The sequence below is a fragment of the Schistocerca cancellata genome, chromosome 5 (genome assembly GCF_023864275.1).
Source record: "Schistocerca cancellata isolate TAMUIC-IGC-003103 chromosome 5, iqSchCanc2.1, whole genome shotgun sequence".
In the NCBI taxonomy this organism is placed as follows: Eukaryota; Metazoa; Arthropoda; class Insecta; order Orthoptera; family Acrididae; genus Schistocerca; species Schistocerca cancellata.
This window is the reverse complement of record NC_064630.1, coordinates 609521986-609547049: the sequence shown is the minus strand read 5'-3', so window position 1 is coordinate 609547049 and position 25064 is coordinate 609521986. Positions and strand designations below refer to the sequence as shown.

Sequence of the window (25064 nt, the reverse complement as noted above, 5' to 3'; positions counted from 1 at the left end):
GCACTTGTATTTGTATCATGTATATGTAATCACTTATGCATACATAAAATCTATCTGTTTTTGGGGAGGGGGAGAAAAATCATCATGCCATGGCTGAGCTGAATCAGTCACTAAAATTTATTCTCAGGTAGTCAATGAGAGTGAATCAAAATCAATCATTGTTATGCTGCTACTTAATGCCAGTTGTCACCAACAGTTACATATTTACAGTCACAAAAGTCATTTTTATTACCACTTGTATTAATAGGTTATTTTCTTTGGAGACCATGTGAATTACTGGCCTGATTTTGCAAAAGAAACAGTGAAAAGTATGAACTGCAAGCTGATCATCATGTGGGTAGTTGTGAAAGTAATGAACAGTGGCTGTATTTTTGGTTTTTGAAGTGTCACCTTGTTTGCTTGTATTTCTTATCATTATGTGTTTCATCATAAACTGAACCAGAGAGAAGACTTACCTTATGTTATTTGGTTAAGTTTGTGGTCTTTCTAACACTTCACACACAGTTAAGTTAATGTTTTTTCTATTTTTTAAAAATTAACCATTAACTGTCAAGCATTTGTAAAAATCCTTTTCCTGCTTCTTCTCTTATTACTTAGACTTTTGCTGCAGATCTGTTTCATTTCACCCATTAATAAATAAACTGATGTTGTAAAAGAGGAAGTGCAACAATTGCTGTTAAAAGGATAGTAAAATTTTAGACATAAATTTGCCAAAGTATCACAATATCAGTAAGTAGGCCAGTTATTATATACTTGATAATGTCAAGGACCTTTTATCGATCAGAACCAGTTCACAGATTTGTTATCTATTATTTATAATATGAAAAATTACTTTAAGAAATGACATCTTAATTGTTCAGTGCATTAATTCCTGGATCCAGTTTGTACTCTGAACTGTATTCTATATTTATACTAGAAAATAGACAGTAAGGGAGTAAGAAAGATTAGGGTTTAACATCCTACTAAACAGTGAGATCATTAGAAGTAGATTCTGGGAATAAACAGGACAAATATGGGAAAAAATCAACTGTCTTATTTGAAAAGAAACCAGCCAAGTATTCACCATAAACGGTTTAGGAAAATGAAACAAAACATAAAGCTTGGTGGATGGGTGAACATTTAAATCTTGCTTCTGTTGAGTGCTAGTTTAGTGTCTTCATGAGCACACCAGTGTGCTCGATAAGACAGTCTGTCTTTTAATTTATCTTTCATAAATAACGCTGACAAGCAATAACATTTGGAAATATTTCTGTACCAAAAAGTATTTACAATATATTTGAGAAAAGATATACACTTTGTGTAAGTGTCTTTTAATTGTATCTATCTGCAACTGAATGTACCTTCTTTATGGTAAGTAGTAATCTATCTTTTCCTACATTCTTGATATTCCTACCTTGAGTTTCCATTGGTAGAGTTTCACTACTGATTGTTTGAGATAAATTGGGAATATTTCTGTATCAAAAAAATATTTATGATATCTTTAAGAAAAGAATCTTCGGCTTTCATAATTTATGTAATCGTTTTGTGTAGGATATCACAAGTCTAACAATTTTTGTTGTTGTTTTCTTGCTTAGGTGTAGTATTTCTTGTATTTTGACAGTGTTACTAGCTGTAAAATAAGTTTCTGTTTATTTGTTGTTAACATCTCTGTTAGTTTTAGCATCTGTTTTTCTTCTTACTATGGCTTCAATGTTTGGTACCATTAAATGATATTCAATGATATTTAGTTACAGCAAATAATGTTACTGTTATGTTGATTGTATCTGTGTTTTTGTTTATTACTTTGCTAACTGATTTTGTTTCTAGTAATACATTTTTCTCTGCCTTGATTGCAAAGCATTTTTGTTAATATATGACTGGTTTCAGTACCTTGTGCACCATAATCAGAGACGAAAATGCTTGGCTATGAACAGGATATCAGTGTGAATTATAGTAACATAAACATTAGACTCAACCTGCAGTACTCATTACTTTTCATAATTCATTAAACTGGTCAAATGTTAATAAAAGTGCTTTGTGACCAAAACAGATATTTTTAAAATATCTATATAACTAACAGTGTTGTGATCACTACATCAAAGTGACAGTGTCCCTATTTTGCTTATGCTGCCTTTGCTTATATGTGTCTAAGTTTTCTTTTGCAGTTATGTCACCTAAGTCAGAGCAAAATAGCATAGTGAATTGTCTAACTTCCTATCTATGTTATATGCCTGCACTTCATCACACACAAGGCTTCCAAAATTGAAAAAAGAATGTGGATAATCTGGAGCCCAAATGAGTGCAGATTATAATACTAGGGATATTTTGGTGAATAAGCATAAACAGGTTGTTTATCTATATAAAAAGACTGTCGTGTGGTACAAAAATCACACATTTCATCCCCTATATGTATGAAGAATAAAACTAAACAGCTACAATTTATAATAAAATAAGGTCTACCTCAACTTAACGTTATACCATAGTTACTACATATATAGTTTTGTGGTTAATGAATGAGCTAAAAACTACCCAAGCATAAATTATTAGTTTTCATAAATGTGTCTTTATTGATAATGTCCAGCTAAAAAATAAGTGGACCAATTTTTTAACAGACAACCAGCATTGACATCAAGGTCAAATACTACAGTGCCGAGTCATGTGACATGTCCTCTTCAAGGGTGCCGACTTATAAAAAATATTGGGGGTGGGGGGTGAGGTCCATATTGGGGGGTCTTGCGCTGGGAAGTTTTCTAAATTTTAGACAAAAAATAGAGTGTTTTGAAGTTTTTTTAAGCATTTTAGAGTACAGAATCAACATTAGAACCCCGAAAATTGGACTCTCGATAACTCAGCACTGTGGGAAACTCGACAGGACTGACACATTTTTTGGCTTTGAGAAAAGAAACAAAACATACACACACACACAGTATTTTCGTAAACAGCTAATTTAATTTACAGTAATAATCATGCTTATAGACTATTACAGAGCAGTGAATATATAGCTCTGAAAAGACTGAAATTATATTTAAATAAATCCTGAACTGTCATTTAAAGAATAAAACATTGCTGTCACAAAGTAATAGTACTTTGATTAATAAGTGAAATAGCTAATTTAAGCTTACTTTAAATAAGGCTCAGGTTCATTAAATATAAACAATATCTCAAAGTTAATGCTTTAATACAGTTAATGAAGTTAATACAGTATGCCTAATACTTTCAGTCAAAAAGTATGTAAATAGTGGGTTTTAATTGTGTCTTACACCCTAAAACATTTAAGTATCTGAAAATAACTAATACAGTACTATAATAATATAGTAATACAGTACTAAACTAATACTAATATTTCGAAATTGAAAATTTAACAGGATGTCTGTATTTAATTCTCTATTTTTTAAAGATTTTTTAATATTGCTCTAAATGCCATTATTAGGGCTAGAGTGTCTTTAGAAAAGTGCAAATGTCGACCGTTTGACTGGATTACTGAATATGAAGTTGTTGTTGACTGGTCGCATATCCAATTCATCCCAAACATCTCGGTGAGCATGAAGAACAGCCAAGTTATTCAATCACTTCTGTCCCATTGTTGATTGGAGATATGACTTCTGATGTCTAAGGGAACTAAATGACCATTCTGCTGTTGCTGTCATGATTGGAACTACTTGGAGAAGCTTAATGCACTTCACTACTTCACATAACATTCCTCCAACTGCAGGCTCTTGTGTAATGTACTTTCTTACATCAAACATGTTTTTTAAGACCAGTTGTTTTTTATTAGTGATATTGGCTAACATATTCAAGTGTAAGCACAGTCTCTCAATGTGTAGGTCATTTTTGAAAAACTCAGTTGATTCTTCCAAATTTGTTTCACCTCTTTTTACTAAAAGCAAGCACTCTTGTTCAACTCCAATGACCTGTGTGAGTCCAATTGAAGCAAACCACTCAGTAATGCAAGATTGCACCGTTTCACAAACTTCAATGTAAATAGTTTTGTAGTGTTCCTTTGGGGTTTTGAAAGTGTGCGGTGAGCTGGCTTCATTGTTTTCATACTTCTTTGGTATACTTCGATTCTGAGGAAGCAAAGGATCATCAACTTGTGAAGGTTTTTCTTTTAAACACAATTCCCAAAAGTATTCAAAACTATCACGCCTTCCAGTCAATATACAAATCAAGCCATCACATATTTTTTCCAGATTGGCAACACTTAGATGAGAGCATTGAATTTTTTCATTGACATCCTCTACTGGGTTCATTGCATTGTGATAAAGATGTAAAAAGAAATAAGTCTTGAATTGTAACATTGACTCAAGGTAGCCTGCACATTTGTAACTTGCCTCTGTTTTGTCCTCTGCAGAAAATGTTTAAAAAAACTCTGGAAGTTCTTCAAAGTTTTTCAATATTCTCAAGATACTAGAAGCTCGCATAGTCCATTGAGTTGAGCAAAGGGGTTGTAGACCATCTTGGCCATTGGCGTTCTCACAGCGTATGCTTCTGAAAAGTCCTATCCTTTTGTTGGATTCCCTTACAGTGTTTATTAAGTCCTTGGCTAAACTGTGAGCAGTAGAGTGCACATAATGTGCTTTCTCAACACAGACTTTTCTAGTAGGTCAATAATCTTGCTTTGAATATCATGGGATGTCCACTTGTACCCCAGATGCCTAAAACAATCTTCAAACTCAGGTATGTCATTCTTTCGGAGTTCCAACAATTGAAAAAAAATTTGAGTTTACATCTTCATGGCCTCTAATTTTAGTCCTTGTTGGCATAGAAATTGGACAGTAGTAAAAATTGTCTCAAGAGCTAAATGGCCTTTCTTCATATCACTATCTAACTGTTCATTCAGTTGGGAGGCCACACTTTGGTTAGTTAGAGAATGTAGTTTCAGAACACCTTCTTTATGCATAAACGTATTTTGATGAAGATAGAATTTTTATAAAGCATTTTTCCAGTTAGAAAACCCTATGGAAGTAAATGCATCTTCTTTTTCTGAAGAAAATTGTAACAGATTTTTAGCAACTGCCTCTTTGCAGGTTTTGCAAAAACTTTTTCGGTAGATGGTTCATATTCTAGCCATGTATATTTGACCAACCAAGACTTCTGAAATGATCTTCCCTTACCGGATTGTCAAAGTTTTGGTGGTGAAAGGTTCTCGCCTGAAGATGACAAAGCAATTGATGACACAATAATTGTTGGAGGATGACTTGCAGTATCATCAATTTCCAAGCGTGCGTTTTTGGTAACAAATTTATCCATTGCAAACGTAATTCACATACACTAAGAGACTAAAGTAAACAAATAAAAAATAGTCCACTAGCCACTAAAGTCTTAACGCTAAACACGTCTGCAGCATGCACTGACTGAAACTATCCACACCGAATGACTGCGACAACAGGGTGGGCTTTATATAGCCGTGGTGTCATAATGTCATGAAGCATCAAGGCGACACACAGTGGAGGGTTTCAGGTGCTTCTCCTCCAGTCCTTTTGATGTCATTGTGGCTGCAGCGCCGGCCCTTCGGCGCCAGACTTTACCCGAAGGTTCGCACACCGGGACAAATTCTAAAAGTGCCCGCAGCACCATAACATTATCATGATTCACACCACTTGTTTTCAGTTAACCTGCTTACTACCATAATAATTATTCATTTTTAATCATTACTGAATGAATGTATTTTAAAAGGAAAATAAAAAATTCCAACATAATTTTGTGATTTTACAAAGCATAATATAACTAATAATTTTCTTAAATTACTGGGGTTGCTCCACTCCTCCAAACGAATTTTTAAGGAGGCTCAGACCACCTCAAGCCCCATGGAGTCAGCGTTTGTGGTCCTCTTTACATTCCTGCCACCCATTCACCAGCTGACTTCTCAGTCGGCCTGTGGCCTTCATTTGTGTCATATTGAGTACCTGCAATCCATCAAAAAATTTTGAAAGAACAACAGATTAATGTGGAATTTTGAGTGAAACTTAGAAAGAGCATCACAGGGGCTCATACTTTACTGAAATAAGGACTGGGGATGAATGTTTTTCCTGCACCAAAATTTGTGTGTGGTTTAAGTGGTTCTAAGAGAGACTATAAGAGACTATTTGGGTCTACCTTCAGGCCAACAAAGGACTAAAACATTGAAAAAAGTGAGAATTAATCCAAAAAGACCATCAGTTGCGTTTTCATGTGGTTGCTGATATTGTAAGAATCAACAAAAAAGTAATTTGACACATTTTGCTTGAACATTTTCGCATTAGAAAAGGTTTTTCAAAAATGGTGCCAAGAACTTGATGCTTGTCAAGTCGTTTTTGACTATGCACATGATCTCTGTGTTGAAACATCCATCCTACTCACCAGATCTTCCTCTGTCTGATTTTTTTCTGTTCCTGAAAGTGACATCTGCGCTGAAAGGAAAAAGACTTGAGACAGTTGAAGCTGTGAAAGCAAAAGTGATGAAGACCATGAACATGCTTTCAAAAGATAGCTTCAAACACTACTTTCAGCAGTGAAAATTCATATATTGCAGTGTGTGGATAGTGAATGGGAGTATTTTGGAGGAGGTAGTGTCAAAGTTGTGAAGAAGTATAAATAAAGAATATTATATTCCTAATTTGATAATTTTTTAACCTCACCTTCATATGATCTCACAAACTCAATTACAGTAGAACTGAACAAAACACTAACTGTTGGCATTTTCTGTGGTCTTGCTAAGGTCTTTGACTTTATAGTCAATAAAATGTTGTGAGGGAAGTTGGAATGGCATGGGATTAAAGGTCTTTTCCCTTTCATGGTTGGACTCATATCTTAACAACAGAAAACAGAGGCCAACATTATCAAACGATACAACAGAAATAAGACTAAATTCAGAGTGGTGAAACATTAACTTCGGTGTACCACAAGATTCAGTGAGAGCCCCACTCCTATTCTTGATCTACATTAATGATTTACCGAACTTTAATATTTGTTGAGAACACAAGTATGCTGATAAAGGGCCCATTCATATCCATACCAGTCAGAGCCAGCAGAATAGCAGAACAGGCTTACAACAGGTTTACAGCCAACAGCTTAACACTTGAGCTTGCAAAAATCATATTTTTCAGTTTCAGACAAATAAAAATTACTTATAGGTACTAAAAGTAATATCAGTGGGTGTACACTGGATGATGTTCCAAGTATGAAGTTTATGAGTATCCAGATGGGTACTAAAGTGAGGTAGCAATGACATGTGTGTAAATTAACCAATAAAACTCAGCTCTGCCTGTTTTGCACTGAGAAACCCTTCTCACTGTGTTGACCTACAGACATGACTGCTAGCATAATTTGCATACTTCCACTCAGTTCTGTTCTCTGGTATAATGTTCTGGTGCATTACAACTAAGACAAAAGATGGTTTATTCTACAGAAGTGTGCAATAAGAATATAGTGTAAAGGTGACAACTGACATCTTGCAGAAGCCTCTTCAGTGACATAGGTTTTCATACACTTACCAATATATATCAATGCCTAGTGGTATTTGTGGATAAGAGCAAGAGTGATTTTAGCAAGAACTCAACAGTTTACAGTCACAATAACAGCAACAGAAACAATTTCCATACAAACTCTCTAGGTTTCACATTCTATGTATGCTTTATATTCCGGTGCAAGGGTCGCTAACATTTTGCCAGTGGATATACACAAGGAATTGAACATTCTCAAATATTTAAAAACAAATTAAAAGACTACCTCACTAACCACTCCTTCTATGATTTATCTGAAAACTTTGACTCAAAAATGTAAATTCCACTTAACTCTAATATTTTTATTAGCTAGTTCACTATATAGTGTGTTTCATGAATAGTTACATAAATACTCTATTTGAACTGTTTGATATAACAGCAGCTGAGTAGTACAGAAGGAGGAGCAGTGACTTTTTTCAAAGCAGCTGTTTTTCTCATGATGTACATATACAAAAAAAGCAAAGTTCTGCTACTCTGACCGCAGGTGGGTCAGTTGGGACTGACAGACCACTGTCTCATCTTCAGCCATGTGGTGTCATGTGGATGTGGTCTGGAGGAAAGTGGGATCTGCACATTCAAGTAGCTCCTCAACTGACATCACAAGGTGGAATGAACCCTGTTCCAGTACTTCCACCAAGAAAAAAATTCTGGCAGTACTGGAAAATGAACTTGGGTCCTCCACATGACAGTCAGGTAGGCTGACCATACTGCTATGGAGGTGGACAACATAGACTTATAAAGTAATCCAGAAATAGTTAGTGTAAGTATCAATTTGGGTAGATTAGGACTATTCATAATTTTTGCTAGTATATTTCACAGCAATAATCAACAATGGCTACTTCTGCTTGAGAATGTTTGGCTCATTCCACATCAATGAAGGCTCTCCTACATGATGGGATTTATGGAATATGATGTGTGAATGAATGAATTATAAATCAATAATGGAACTAATATTGTGACAGAGAGAGAGAGACAGAGAGAGAGAGAGAGAGAGAGAGAGAGAGAGAGAGAGTCTTTTGATTATAGAAGGAATTAGAGACAGACCCTATGAAAAGTTTCTAAAGTGTCGGTAGTTTGCAAGGATCACAATTACAGACATTATAATTTGTCAGTGATTCAGTATTTTTTGTTTTCTTAATTATCAAATACGAAGAAATGCTATAGATCTATACCCCATTTATGTCTAATGAAATAGAGGTGGAATCTTCAATCATTTGCATTAGTAAATGAAAATGAATGGAATTCTGTCTTGCACATCGAATCAAAGTGGAAGTAGGCCAAAGTAATCTGTGAAACCATGAATAATTAGATCAGAATAGTGGGAAGTGTATTTGAGTGTTATTTATTCAGAATATCAGCCCAATATGTCAAACACTGTATTACTCTTGGTAGTATTCCTTGTGACTTAACACAGGAAAGCAGGTATGGGAGTGATCTCAGTAAGTCTATTATGTCTGTATTAGTGCTTAGTAAGTCTGTCATGTCTGTATGTGCTTCTTTCTTAACTTTGTACTATAGTGAAGAAATGGGCAGAAAATTTGGTCCATAGCTTGTAGAATCTATACGCTTAGCAGTAGAGGAGAGGAAAGTATTACTTGTTGTGAGCTGATGTTCCTAGATTTTTCTTGGGAGGTGAACTCCAAATATTTGACCCAAGTAATTGGAATGGTCGTTTGTTTTTTACTTTTATGGATTATCTCTGTTTGGTAAGATATTTGCAATTTCACAGGATGATTTGTCATTAAATCTCTGTTGACAGTTTGTGTTTTGAAACAGTAAGGCTGAGAGCTGAAATTGAATTTGAACCTAGATATTAGCCTTCTACATGTAGTGCTCTTTTCATCTAAGTCATCAATGCGATGATATAACTTAAAGCTTCAGTCTGTCAGTATATCTCTTCTATGCCTCTTTGGCCAGTCTGTCACATATTCTCAGTCTATCAGGAAGTAACTTTGTAGCCTGAATTCTGTTGGGGAGCAAAAGATTCAACATTTACCAAATGTTCTACCTTCCTGTTTGGCTGCACTATGGATGTGGTCCACAATAAAGAAACTAGCAGAGATGAGTAAGAAATCTGTATTTATGAGATGTAAGGGTAGATATTAGAAATAGAGTAATTAATAGTGCTGTCTTCAGTTTTACACAATTTCATTTGCAGTAGATTGTCATAAAAAGTCTCTGAACTATTGGTTGTTGTTTTAGTGCTCCTTAAATTTAGTTGAAAAGAAATGAAAAACAAACATGGTTTTTTGACATTTTGTTATTAAAGTACAGTAAACAACATTTACAAAATGTAAGATATGATACAAATTATGCAGTGGATATAAAGACCACATTATAATTTTCTTTTGTTCCCATAATATTTAAATTTTCAAACAATTCTACAAACAGATTCACTTAGAGAACATGCTACAACTGACTAAAACATGTTGCAAAATTTATTGAAAAAGAATGTAGAAATGTTCATTGGATACTCTCAGGCTAACCTATTTCATTCTGATGGTGACCCAAAAATATTGTAGTAGTAGTCATTAGAATTTTTATCAAGAATGTTATGATGTTTTCAAGTTATTGCTGATGTACAATTTTTTCTAGAGTTCTTGATTAATATTTCTCAATCACATTATCACAGTGATTTGTTCAGATTATTAGGTTTCTAACTCCATTTATAATATTTTCAGTCTCATAATACAACAAAATAGTATTACATCTCTGCCATAAACATTTTTTCAATACTATATCAGAAAAATGTTCTTAATATACAAGAGGCATTAAATATGATGTGTTGTGATCTCACTGAACTGAAACTGAGAAAAGTGGATTAAAATTTGGTAAAAAAAATTGAAATTATAATCCACCCAACTGAAGAAACAGAAAGACAATCTTATACCCTAAACTGTTCACCTTCTGGAGTAGGTAGAAAATAAACATATATGTAATCTGGGCATCATTTGAAAGATGGCTCATTCAGAAGTTACTAATATTTTCTTACCTATTTACTCCAAACACAGCTGATATTCATTACTCTGCCCATTTTCTGCACCTTTACGTGTTACCTTCTTTTCCAGTGGCTGCCCAATGAAGCACAGTATTCAAAATATTCATTTAAATAATTCACCAGGACACAATGTCTCAAAGTTGTAGTAATTATACAAACTTGAAATATGCCTAAAATTCCCAGTACAGTATTCAGATTTAATTCATACTTTAACTTTATGTCTTCTTCAATCAAACATGTATCTGGAGAAATATTCATTTTTGATTTATCTGATTTTAGTATTTTTGAGGCGAACTTTTAGTATTTTTGAGGCAAACTTGCTAATGGCTAAACAACTGAATTTTTTTCCACATTCTTTATGCAAAAATACTCATTTAAACATGTTCATTATCATGGAAAGTCTCAGGCCCAGTGCAATGATAAAATGGACATTACATTACATGTATATTGTTTATATTGTGTACGCTAAATAACATAAGAAATGTAATTGTTAGAGGCTTTCTGGTTGTTGTAATACAGAAGTAAAATCAGCTGCTGACTTCCATACTGAATGTTGTGGAAATGTTCTTTCTTGCACTGAAAAATCTAAAATCTAACTGTGAAGATGATCAACAGTAACATATGGATGTTCTCTCTCTCTCTCTCTCTCTCTCTCTCTCTGTGTGTGTGTGTGTGTATTTTGTTGTATGTGTGCATAACTGGAAAATGAGGAAGACAGGAAGGTATATACAAGGAACAAATGATGGAAAAATGAAACAGACCACCGTAAGTTTTCCATTTTGGCAGCTGGTACTGGTATAATTGGAAACAATGTTGCACTTTCTTGTGAAGAAAGTTATTTGTAAGCTGATGATTTTGACAGATGTGTCTGAAGTTTCCTTTCTTAATCAATGTTCTAGTGCTGTCAAGTTACTGTTGGATGTGATTTTTTATTTTTCACTTGATTCATTGTTTCTGTTTTTATTACTCATTGTATGTATTACTTCATTATTAATTTTTTTAGAGTTGAGTGTAATGCTGGAAACACAACAGAGCAAATAAATTGCTTTGTTTCACTAGTGTAACTGTCACTCCATTTGTGAACTGAATAGTAAAGGAGTGTAGAGTTCTTTTAATAAGAAGAATTTATGAAACTATGAGTCTAATGATACAGCTGAAACTGTAAATAACAATATTTTTCTCCAGTTTTCTGCCCTTAAGCTAACTTTTTTTCTCTATGAGGGATTATCAGTAGCAACATGAATTAAAATACTTGTACTTGCAAATTATGTTACACGCTACTGATAAGGCCCATGCACATTAGTTATAAACTGAATGCTAAAGTATTGATATTTTTTTGTAGTATAGTTGCATTACATATCGATCCTTTGTTACTTACTTATCATTGTATCATTGTGAAAATGTGTTTGAATTATTATGTATTATGTATTATTATGTATTTTATGTATTTTAGGAAAATTTATTAATATTTATCTGTACTGTATCAATATTTGATAGATAGAGTGTATAGTTCTGAAGTGGAGTGATGATGTTATCTACCTGTGGGACATGAATACCATTTACCTCCAATAAAGACACACACACAAAAAAAGTGAAATAATGAGAGGAAGCATCAAGGCTGTAATCTATCAAGCAAGAGCCAATGTGAATTGTACAAAATTGTTTTTTGAAGCAAACTAGATACTGTCGGTCAGCTAACATATTTGCTCTAGGTATAGATTACTGACTTCACTTGCATAGTAAAACACTTCTCTTCTCAGGAAAGAAAGTACACATATGTCACAATATCATATTTACAACATAGAGCTGCCAATTTTGTGTTAAAGTTGCTCTATGATGTTACACTTAAAGTTTTCAAAAAGGTCATGTTTAAGTACTGTATTTGATTACATTTGTTTGTTTTTCATGAGACTGCCAATCTCTGGTATTAACAGGACTTCAACCCATTTTTGGCAGATATTTCACAGGATGAATTTTTCTTAACAGCCAGTACAACTGACTTCAGTCACACAGCTTTGTGGCTGAACCATTGTGAATATGTGGGACCACCCACCGTAGTTGCAGCACCTTGTTGATTATGATTTTCTCCATCAGCAGAGAAACAACATACCATAAAGGAGCATATTCAAACGTTATTAGCCCTCTGAAATTGTATGTAAATTCTGAGTAGTCCCATGGACATGCACCAAATGTTTTCAGGATGGATCCTGTTGAGAATTCCCAGAGATAAACCCACAAAAGATAACACAAACCACGTATATGAATAGGTATTTTGAAAGACATGCAAGCAGTCAGTATGCTTTCCATCACAAGTCCAGAAATACCATAGATGGGGAGAGACCACACACTGGAACAACCTGAAAATAAACACAGAAGAATTATTAAGTAACTGTGAAGGTAAGGAAAATGCAATTTGTAAATAGCACAAAATGCAGTTGGTACATGATAAATTCAGGCAGAAACAGTTTCAAATATTGTTAGTATGGTTTGATGAAATAGTATTTAAATCCCTGTCAAAGGCCCATAGGAACTGGAAGTAATACATAAAATTACAGAGGAAACTGGGAAAGGCGAAACGTCAAAAAGGGGTAATAAAATGTGAAAAGGTTTAGAAGCTGCTGATTCTTTTTTACATCCTGTCATGCCAACATAGCTTGACTGCATAGTTTCAGTACTTATGTACAGTGTGTCTCTGAAGTCTTGGTGTAGTTATGTCCACTTATTGTGGCTAACAGAAACGAGATAAAAAACTGAAACTTTCACTATGCTGGGGAGTATTGCAAAGAGTTTCTGCAGTATGATGTTCAATGGTGTGCACATGCAGGTGATGAACAAAACGAATTGTGTAGTTCAGTGTGTTTGTGGTTTGCTAAATTCAAATCTATGACCAATTTTCAATGTGAATATCATCACATACATAGTGGAGAGCCACAACATAGAAATAATATTAATCAGTCGGATACCGGTAAGTAATTAAAGTATACCAACAGTTTGTTGGACGAACACCTACTGGTGTGGTAGGGCTTCGATAAATGATGAGTCTGTATTAGCTGTACAGGATAGTACTTAAGGAGCTTCAAAAGATCTGAGAAAGATCTGTGTGCATGTACTCAAGAATTACACCTAACAAAGACTGCAGTTCATAAGGTTTTAAAGAAATATCTCTGTTTTTTGTGTTACAAACTGCAGTGGTAGCATGCTGTCAAAGCAACTAGTAGACCCAAAAGATTTGAGTTTTTTAGATATGCTTAATGTGATTGACCATCATGAACAATTGATGAAGATCATTTTTAGAGATGAGGTCACATTCCATGTCTGTTGTCATGTTCATTCCTAAAATGTCAGCATATGAGCTTATAAAAATCTGCATGACTATTCTGAGTATGAACATAACATTCCTAAGGTAAACACATGGTGTGCACTGATGCATGGAGGATCCAAAAGTAGACCCTAGTTATGTTGTGTACTTGTTTTATAAACCACAGTGCCCACCAGGATGCGTAAACAAATTCAATCTGGATTACTTCCATAGTCTGCAGATCTGTGTTGATAATGCAATGCTAAGGGAAATTCTGATAATGGTGAGTGCACCCTTTGATTTTATATTGTACAAATTATGAAGTTGTTGAAGAGGTGAGGGTTTGTTGCTACTATGATCCTGAAATTTTTAATTGTATGGTATTCACTTTGCAAATTTTTGGATGAATGCTTTTCATTTGCTATATTTCTCTGAACTGCAATTCCTTAGATATAAGGATAAAACAGAATACTACACCGTGATGAAAATGCATGATTATGAACATATTAAAACATTTTATAGCTTCTTTAGTCATGTGGTGGCATGCAAGATACCTCCAGATTTTTCATTTTTGTTGAGCTTATATGCGGCTGAAACTTTTCTGATCTGTCTTATCATGTACAAGACACCTTGTGCTTACCATAGCTCTCTTGTTAGCCCTTCTGCCAAGTCCCACAATGAGGCAGCACTGATTGAAAACTTTGGATTTTGCAGCTGCACAGAATGTCTCAGTGAAATAAAGATAAAGAAATATCTTTTTTTCTAATTACAACTCTTTTTGCATGCTTTACTAACTTATTAAGACTGTACAGACATTCCTCAGTTAAGACAAGATAAATTAATATTATAATGGATTTACGCAAACTTTTGGGTGTCATACATGATATCTTATGACTGAAACTCAACTTTGTTTACGCCAGTGGAAATGTGGTTGTATATTTTTTTTCACTTGATTCCCAGGAGTAAGAGATGAAGAGCTCAATGAGTTAGTCAATAGAATTAATCCAGGTGAGTGCAACACAGAGTCTGATGAATCTGATGACTTGATGCAAAGTGATCAAAGTTACAAAAGTGCAACAGAAGAAAAAAAACAAAGCCTCCTGCACAAATCTAAGAAAGAAATGAGTTCTGGAGGCATACTAATGAGTAAGACTAAGTGTGTTATTAAAATAAATACTATTTTCCACTAGATAGTTTATTTAGGACAATTATTTGCATCCCTTAGTTTTCAGATGGGTGGCACTGCTACATCTACATCAATACTACACAAACCAGTTACGGTGCATGGCAGAGTGTACTCCAAAACACTACTACTCATTTCTTTTCCTGTTCCACTCAAAAATAGAATGATGGAAAATGACTGTCTATATGCCTCCATATTTTTTTTTTATTTATTTATTCTTTGCCCATGGACTCCAGCTGAAAATCCAGCTGAGAGTATCTTTATTTAGGAGGTGTTTATCACTTGACGTTACCGCCATTATGCTTTGGTATATGTACAGTGAATATACTGTCATAATATTATAGTATACAAAAGCTTGCCTACAGGTCTGTCTTGGTGGTATTTTTGCAATGCATCTCACTGCCCTTTTCTGAATTGTGAATATTCTTTTTAGGTAGCCAGCTTGTGCACTTCCCCATATATGAACTGAATAAGACAAATGTGGGAAGACAAGTCCATAATACATTGATCTGAGGACTTTATCATCCACAGTCTTAGCTGTTTTATGCATGATGAAGATCTGTTTGTTTATCTTTTTACACAGTGCATCGATGTGCTCCCCCCATGCCAAATGTTTGTCTATTATAGTTCCTAGAAAATTTGTGCTGGTTACTTCTTTAATAGTATTTCCATTTATATTAACATTTATATTATAATTTTCACTATGCTTGGTCTGAAATACTACATTTATTGTTTTAGACTGATTCATAAACAGGTTGTTTTCTGTTAAATATTTATTTGCATTTTCGATAGTCACGAGTGCTTCCTTCTCAAGCTCCTCCTTTGTGTCAGCTGTGCAAATGATTGTTGTGTCATCAGCATACATTATAAGTTTTTGATTTATATAGCTAGGGAAGTCATTTACGTAGAGTATAAATAGTATTGGCCCAAGCACAGACCCTTGCGGCACACCGTGTTTAACTGTTTGTAATTCTGATCTGTAGTTTGTTATATTTCCCCCACTAGTATGTCTGATTTCTGTACATTGTTTCCTATTTGTAATGTATGATTTAAGTATGTCATAGCATTTTCCTCTAATTCCATACTGATATAATTTCATCATTAATTTTGAGTGATTCACACAATCAAATGCCTTAGATAGGTCCATAAAAATCCCACAAGTCTTTTGTTGCCTGTCAAGTAAATTAAGAATGTGCTCAATTATATCTGTTGATGCTGTTTTTGTTGACTTCCCTTCTCTGAACCCATGTTGTGATGAATGCAGTATACTGTACTTTGTTATAAAACTTACAATTCTATTCTTTATTATCATTTCATAGATTTTAGCAAATGTTGAGATCAATGATATTGGCCTGTAATTTCCTAATTCATCCCTGTTCCCTTTCTTAAATATTGGCTTCACTTTACTTACTTTCAGTGAATCTGGAAATATACCTTCTTCTATCGCAGAATTCAGCATGTGTGTCAATGGTTTTAATATAAATTCTCTGCATTCCTTTATGAGATGTGATGTGACACCATCCAAGCCAGATGAATGTTTAATTTTAAGTTGTTTTATTAGGATTGACACTTCTGCATCCGTTGTAGGTATGAAAACCATAGTATGATTTACTTGCTACATTTGTTTTATTTTGACTTATTAATTCGTCTGCTACAGTAATATAATATCTGTTAAAAGTATTGGCTACTTCTAGAGGGTTTGCGTTGCTTTTCCCACTCATCAGTGGGCAGATGTCCTCCGCCCGATTTGTTACTTTTCCTCTCTCTTCATTAATGAACGACCATAAACCTATTGAGTGGTTCTTTCCCTTATCTATAGACATCCTGATGAATGGTGCTTTAGTTTTTCTGATAAAACTACAGTACTCTTTCTTTTTTATTTTATACAGTGTGTTGTAGGCCTCAGTATTTTTTTGTTTGGAGAGGTCATAATACACTCTCAGATTATTTCTGGCATGGATTACTTCTCCAGTCACCCAGCTTTTCTTTTTTTGTTGCTGTCTGACAAGCCTTTTACTAACAGGACATGTAACATCATAATAATAACTGAATAAAGAAAAAAACTGGTTCCATTTGGTGTTTGCATCTTTAGCTGCATATATTGTTTCCCAGTTTTCTGCCTCTAACATCTTTTTTAGCAGATTTATGTTATGTGGGTAGTTCTGTCTTCTCATCTCCCATATCTTCTGCACTGAATCACTAGTCTTTATATTTATGTCTATCATGACTGCAAAATGGTCTGCTAATGTGGAGTTTATTACCTGTGTGTCACAATAGCATGTAGAAATATTTGTTATTATGTGATCAATTATAGTTTCACTATGCTTTGTTACTCTGGTTGGTTTATCTATTTTTATTTTTAGGTTGTATATGCACAATAAGTCCAATAGGGTCTTAGTATTGTCTGTATTTTTACTTGTGTCTATGTTCAGATCTCCTATAATTATCAAATAAGCATATGTTTTTGAGAGGTATTGGATTATATCTTCCAGCTGTTCAAAGAAGGTTTTGATTATACCATTTGGTGATCGATACAAACCTAATACACAACATAAATTCCCAGCAAAGCTCAATTCTATAGCATATTTTGTTATATTTATGGCTTTAGTTGATTTATAGTTAGAAAAAATGGCAACCCCACCACCTTTATAGGAAGTTCTGCAAAAACTGGCTACTTTCAGATAATTCTTCAAGTTGTACGTTCCTATGTGATTTTCTTTTAGCCCATGTTCTGTAACTACTAGAATGTTTGGCCTATACTCCTGTAATATTACCTCTAGTTCCTCTGTTTTATTGTTTATGTATTGAACATTTTGGTGAAGTATTCTAACAGTTGGCTTTAAATGTAATAGTTCCCCTTCCTGTAATATACTAAGCACTTCACTTGCTCCCTTTGCTTCTGGTACTATGCAATGTTTTTTTTCATTTTGTGTCATTAAACCTGGATCGTATTTTTGTCCGGTGTTTATGTCCCTCTCACTATTGTCACGCTGGTATTTAAGATGGACAGTTTTACTTACATCTTTTTCCATGCTCTCTTTCTGCTTACTCGGTACCATAAAAAATCCTCACTTAGTGTAGCAGGTCTCCTAGTTCTCAGGCATCTGTCTTGATTGGAAGCTGCTTCTGCTGTTGATCTCCCAGGCCTCAGGTACCTCTTCTGTGTGTTTGCTGTTGCTGGTGGCTCCTGCGCTCCCCGACTTGGTGACTGCCCTTCTTTGTTAGCTGCTGCGTCTAATGAACCTTGTATGTTTTCCTCACATGCATTTTCATTGCCTTGAGGTAGTATTATGGGGTCTGCTGTTCTGGATGCTGTTGCTGATGACGACAGCTCTGCTGATGATTGTGGTGATTCTGCTGCTATTGGTTTATCTGACATTGCTGCTGAGAATATCTGAGCCTTTGCTGCTGCTACTGGTGTTTGTTGTAGCTCTACTGCAGATAATGATGGTTCCACTGTTACAGACAACTCTTGTTTTGGCGGAATTGGGATTGGAGACACTTCCATTACAGATGACTCATTAACAAATTTAAGTATTTCGGCACTAATAATCTTTTTCCCTTTTACGTTCATGTGGAGACCATGTCTTGTGAAGTGCTCTCTGTGAACACTGTTTATCTCTACGAAAGTCGTATTCTGGAAACCTCTACATATTTTCTCAAATAGCCTGTTTGCTGTAACAATCTCGATGTTTACGCACGAGTTTTCCATCAGATCGTGTCTCCTGGGGATACTAACAATGTAGAAATGCACTCGAGGCATCCTTTTGACTGTTTCCTTTAGGATTCTCGTTGCACGCAAAGTTTCATTACAGTAAACATCATTTGCGCCTCCTATTATGATGCAGCTGTTACCGGTCGTTAATATGTTGTCACTGTTTTTCAGAATTTCGCGTAATGGCGCGCCTGGTTTGATGATGCCTGTTAGATTAAGGTCTGGGTGATTTCTTCTCATAATTTCCGTAATTCCTCTCCCATGACTATCTGCAAAAATATATGTCTGTTGCTTGTGTCCTTGCTTATGCATAACGTGGTTGTTTACTTTTTTTCTTTACGAATATTTACCTTGTGTTTTTCTCCGTTTAATCCACTTGTATATTTTTGTGTGGATAGTTTGTTCATATTTTTATCCATAGATGCACTATTAACACTTTCTTTTCTTGCGTTTGATTCACTTGTGCCTTTTTGAGTGCTCAGTTCGTTCATATATCTAGTTACAGTCGTACTGTTTACACTTGGTACATTTGGTTGTGCAGACCTACGAATTTTATGGCTAGCATTAATGAGATCTTGTTGCCTTGACGATTCAGACGATTAATGAGCCCTAATTTCTTGTGTCTTATGTTTGTAGTCCCTACGCACAATATGGTTGAAGGCAATAGAATTGTCCTGCAGTCGGCTTCAAATGCCAGTTCTCTAAATTTTCTCAATAGTGTTCTTCGAAAAGAATGTTGCCTTCCCTCAAGGGATTCCCGTTTGACATCTCTGTAACACTTGTGTGTTGTACATACCTACCAGTGGCAAATCAGTAACCTCCAATTTAACATTGCTGCCAGTACTGTTTGTATTTAGATCTACTTTGAAGTCTGCAGCAGACGAGAGGAATATGTGTGATATTTATGACTGTTTTCCTAGCAATATGAAACTACAAATCTGCGTGTATAATAGCCAAGATTAAGTCCCTAGGTATTATACAGGGTGAGGCAGTTAAGTCATAACACCCCTTGTATCTCCCCAACCGTAATAGATGCAAAGATGCCGTGGTTGTTGGTATCGACGTACCAACCTTCCGCAAAACAATCCGAGAAATGCACTAAAATTGGAAAACAACGCGACCACAGTCCGTTATCGCGGTGTAAACAACGTCGTGCAGAGCTCTCATGTCAGGCTCGCAATAGGCTGATGCAACAACACAGCCCTAAGCTACTACGGTAAAACCTCATTTCCTATACGACGTAGGTGGGTCAGCTTTGATTTCTGCGTATGGAATTACGGCACCTTCAGTGCTAGCTGAGTTTCAACCTCAAAATAAACAAGCATTATATCACTGTATTCGTCTTTTCAAGTGCTTTCTGATGCCGCTGAAAAAATCGTTCTATTTTTTTAAAAACCATATTTGCTTCAGTATCTTCATCGATACATGGGTTAAGATTATTTATTACATGCCAAAGTAAGTGCCCAAAGTAAGTGCCTCTTAGTGTACTGTCAGTTGCCGAAAATCTCGTATAATATCTAAAATCGTTCACTAATTAAAAGGGATGACTCGCCCTGTATACTCCCAAGTCACTGTACAGTGCGTAGCGGAAGGTACATCATATCGATATAATCATTTTTTTCGATATGAATATAATAGAAGGAAACATTCCACGTGGGAAAAAAAATATATCTAAAAACAAAGATGATTTGACTTACCAAACGAAAGTGCTGGCACGTCGATAGACACAGTGGCTAAACATGCCTTGGTGCACGGCCAGCACATCTTGGCACAGTGTTACACCGTCCGGGTTATCTGGATACTTCCCACTAACACCAACCTATCCGAACTCCGGAGATGGGAACTTGCTCGTCAATATATCCTCTCTTCCTGTTATCCACCAGGCCTCAATCTCCGCTAATTTCAAGTTGCCGCCACTCATACCTCACCTGTCATTCAACAACATCTTTGCCTCTGCACTTCCGCCTCGACTGACATCTCTGCCCAAACTCTTTGCCTCTGTATATGTCTGCTTGTGTCTGTATATGTGTGGATGGATATGTGTGTGTGTGCGAGTGTATACCCGTCCTTTTTCCCCCTAAGGTAAGTCTTTCCGCTCCCGGGATTGGAATGACTCCTTACCCTCTCCCATAAAACCCAAATCCTTTCGTCTTTCCCTCTCCTTCCCTCTTTCCTGACGAGGCAACCGTTGGTTGCGAAAGCTAGAATTTTGTGTGTATGTTTGTGTTTGTTTGTGTGTCTATCGACGTGCCAGTGCTTTCGTTTGGTAAGTCAAATCATCTTTGTTTTTAGATATAATCATTTTTTTCGCTGTTCCATTCGAGCACTGAGAGAAGGAGAAAAGACTGCCCATATGTCTCTGTATGCGGTCCCCACCTCTCTTATTCTCACGATCCCTATGCGGCATATGCGATGGTGTCGGCATAGTGGTTAAACGATCATTTTCGAATACAGGTTCTCTAATCTTACCCAATAGTGTTTCGCGAGAACTATGTCATCTTTTTTCCTACGACACCCATTTGAGTTCCTCAAACGTTTCTATTACATTTCTGTATGGGCCATACCGATCTCTTACGATCCTGGCAGAGCCCCTGCTTTCGTTCGATGTCTGTTGTCATACCTGCTTGATGGGGACTCCAAACACTAGCGCCATCTATGCGATTTTCTTTATGGACGAATTGCATTGTCCCAGTATGGTTCCAACAAATATAAGTCTACATTTACTTAGTCGGCCCCTTTCCATCACGTCTTTGTATTTCCCCTAAATACTTAAACGATAGGTTGTGTTTGAGATGTACATCAGTAGTCTCGTAAACAGATGATATCAAGTTCTTTCTCTTGCCTTTGGCCAAGTTTTTTAACAATTCCTTACGATCATCCAACGACGATATTTTATTTACTTGTTTATTTAGTCGATACAAATCTTTTCAAGGACTTGTGAAGTACGCAATGTGCTGAACAGAAAATCTTTTTACATGTTGGTTTTACAAATACTTTTAAGTTTTTAGAAAAAACTGCATAGCATATAATGAATAGTTAGAAATCTGATTAAGAAATGTTTTACATACACTGCTAGAGAGAAACATTCGTAATACAAATAAGGTTGTGTAGAGTAATGAAATTTCGCGAATAAATTGGTGTACGCAACACATTGAAAAGATTAACATTGGTTAATGTAAGCGCGAGATAAGCCATTGAAAATGTGAAATGCTGTTACATTAATAACCGGTGTAACCACCAGAATGTTGAACGCAAGCATGCATATGTGCATGCATTGTGTTGTGCAGTGGCCGGTTGTCAGTTTGTGGGATGGAGTTCCATGCCTGTTCCACTTGGTCGGTCAATATATGGACGGTTAACGCTATTTGTGGATGGCGCTGGAGGAGTTGTCGTCCGATGATGTCCTATATGAGCTCAATTGGAGACAAATATGGCCAAGGCAAGATGTCGACACTCTGTAGACCATTTTGGGTTACAAAAGCTGTATGTGGGCAAGCGATATCCCGTTGGAAAACACCCCCTGGAATGCTGTTCATGAATGGAAATCACCAGATCGACGTACAGATTTACAGGCAGGGTGCATGTGGTAGCCGGCCGCGGTGGCCGAGCGGTTCTAGGCGCTTCAGTCCGGAACCGCGCGACTGCTACGGTCGCAGGTTCGAATCCTGCCTCGGGCATGGGTGTTTGTGATGTCCTTAGGTTAGGTAGGTTTAAGTAGTTCTAAGTTCAAGGGGACTGATGATCTCAGATGTTAAGTCCCATAGTACTCAGAGCCTTTTATTTTTTGCATGTGGTAACCACGAGAGTGCTCCTGCTATCATACGGAATCGTACCCTAGACCATAACACCAAGTATAGGTCCAATGTGTCTAGCACATGGTTGCAGGCACTCAACTGGCCTCCTTTAAAGCAACACATGGCCGTCACTGGCACCGAGGTGGAACCAGCTTTCACCAGAAAACGCAACAGACCTCCACTCTGCCGTCCAATGAACTCTCGCTTGACACCATCGAAGTCGCAAAGGGCGGTGGTTTGGGCCCAGTGGAGTGCACGATACAGGGCGTCTAGCTCGGGGCTCTTCTTGAAGTACCGAATCTGTAACAGTTCGTTGTGTCACTGTTGTACCAAATGCTGCTCAAATGTTGCTGCAGATGCAGTACGATGCGCCAGAGCCATGCCGCGAATGCGATGGTCTTCCCTCTCGGTAGTACCACGTGGTCGTCCGGAGCCCGGTTTTCTTGCGTCTGTGCATTCTCGTGACCGCAACTGCCAGAAATGATGTACAGTGCCTATATCCCTGCCAAGTCTTTCTGCAACATCGCAGAAGGAACATCCGGCCTCTCGTAGCCCTATTACACGACCTCGTTCAAAATCAGTGAGGTGATAAGGGCGTCGCTGTCGCCTTAAAGGCATGTAACATCAACTCACCACATCCTGCCTCAAAGGTACGTAACGCTCACAATCGTTAGAGCGTGTATTTAAATAAACCTGATTTGCATCCTCACAGTGACGCTATTAGTGCTGCTATTACGCTGTTGGCGCGAAATATGAATAGACATCATCTTTCCGATGTAGAAACACGCCTAGCAACTTTCGTTTATGTCGCACAACTCCCTCCTGGTGTTACGATTTTATTTCCGTGAGAGTATATTATGCTCTTACAACTTATTTGTATCATTAAAAAGATGAGCTACACATTTTCAAGTACGTTTCCTTAATACAATAGCATCGTTTTCGAACAATCTCTATTTGATGAATAGTTTACATAATAATGAGAATATTGGCGGTCCTATTACGTTTCCTTAGGGCACACCCGATGTCACTTCCGTTTCTGCGGAATATTCGCCGTCCAGTAAGCGTAGTGAGTTCAGTTAGTCAAATATACCTAGAGCCAGTCACACGTCACGCTCGTGTCATGGGTAGTTGTCACGACGACGAATGTCTTTCGCATATGTAGGCAGACGTAATCTACATGTACACTTGCATCTTTTATTTCAAGAAATCGTGTACTTCCCAACAACGATATTATCGCACTTGGCCTCCAGTGGCTATTTTTGGTAACGAGTGGTGACGTTACAGTAAACAAGTACACTGGTAAGGAAAACGCATTACACTGAACGCTTTCAGGTCAGTCGTGCATGTACTATCAAGTGGTTCAGCGTGTTCTCGTGAAATATCGTCAATAGTGCGGTGAGATGTTATCCACAATCATGAATGCCTCTGAGAGTGGAAAGCAGAGGAAGATATAGGTCAACCGGACACTTAACGGTGAAAAAACTTCTATTCAACGTTGTACAATTTTGCACAGGCAGAACAAGAGCCGAATCACGTAATGATAATATCTACAGAAACCCAACTTGTGGGCGGCTGAAATGTAGGGAGGTCAGGAAGAAGAGTGAAATACATTTTGAAAGTACTTAAGAAAGCCGGGGAAAAAGTTAAAAATCCTACAAGACAAAGGAGTTCTAGAAAACTAGTTTCTCTAGATCACTTCAATAAAGCACTTATTGGAAGAAAATTTTTGCAGTATTATGAGCAGAAGAAGGAAATCCCAGCGTTGGGAAAGCTGTTTATATTTTTCAAAACCGAGGTAAATTTTTAGGAGGAAAGGAAACATTCGGAAAATTTTGAAAGATATGGGATTTCGTTTCAAAAAAATGTAAAAATACGATAACCACCCTAAGAGAACATTCATACATTGTTGCAAAGCGTGCGGAATACATGAGAGCTATCAGAAATAATGTAAAGTGGTCAAATAAACCAGTGGTATTCACGGACGAAACGTGGGTGCATACGCATTGTACCATGAAAATGTTCTGGCAGCGTGGAAATGCTCCGTGTGTAATGACTAATAGCACTCGAGGCCAAAGAGTCGGTTTTGTCCATGCTGGAGGAGCAACGGGTTTCACAGATGGAGTTAATTTTTAATTCGAAATCTAAATCCCAAGATTATCACGATGATGTGAATGGAGATAACTGTTATAAATGGTTAGACGATAAACTAATTCCTAACATCCCAGCTGGTATTACTCATGTTCTTGATAGCGCAGACAAATAAAGACAAACACGCAGACAATAAAAGCCCCCTCCCCTACTACGACTCGCAAAAAATACATAACTAAATGGCTCATTCAGAACAAAATCAGTTTCAAATTGACCTAAAAAGAAATGAGCTTTTACAAACCGTACTTTTTAGTAAATCAAAACCTGTTTCGTCCGCAGCTCGTGGTCGTGCGGTAGCGTTCTCGCTTCCCGCGCCCGGGTTCCCGGGTTCGATTCCCGGCGGGGTCAGGGATTTTCTCTGCCTCGTGATGACTAGGTGTTGTGTGATGTCCTAAGGTTAGTTAGGTTTAAGTAGTTCTAAGTTCTAGGAGACTGATGACCATGGCTGTTAAGTCCCATAGTGCTCAG

General features: G+C 36.6%; 1 protein-coding gene across 1 annotated transcript in view; it reads right to left on the bottom strand.

Moving 5' to 3' along the window:
- Nucleotides 1-12097: 12097 nt before the first annotated feature.
- The window catches only part of LOC126188016 (transmembrane protein 229B-like), a 73083-nt gene continuing 60116 nt past the window's right edge, over nucleotides 12098-25064 (bottom strand). Inside the window, exon 3 of the mRNA XM_049929433.1 lies at nucleotides 12098-12815. Within this exon, the coding sequence (XP_049785390.1) occupies nucleotides 12460-12815 (356 nt within the window). The 3' untranslated portion in view covers nucleotides 12098-12459. The remainder of the gene's footprint in view (nucleotides 12816-25064) is intronic.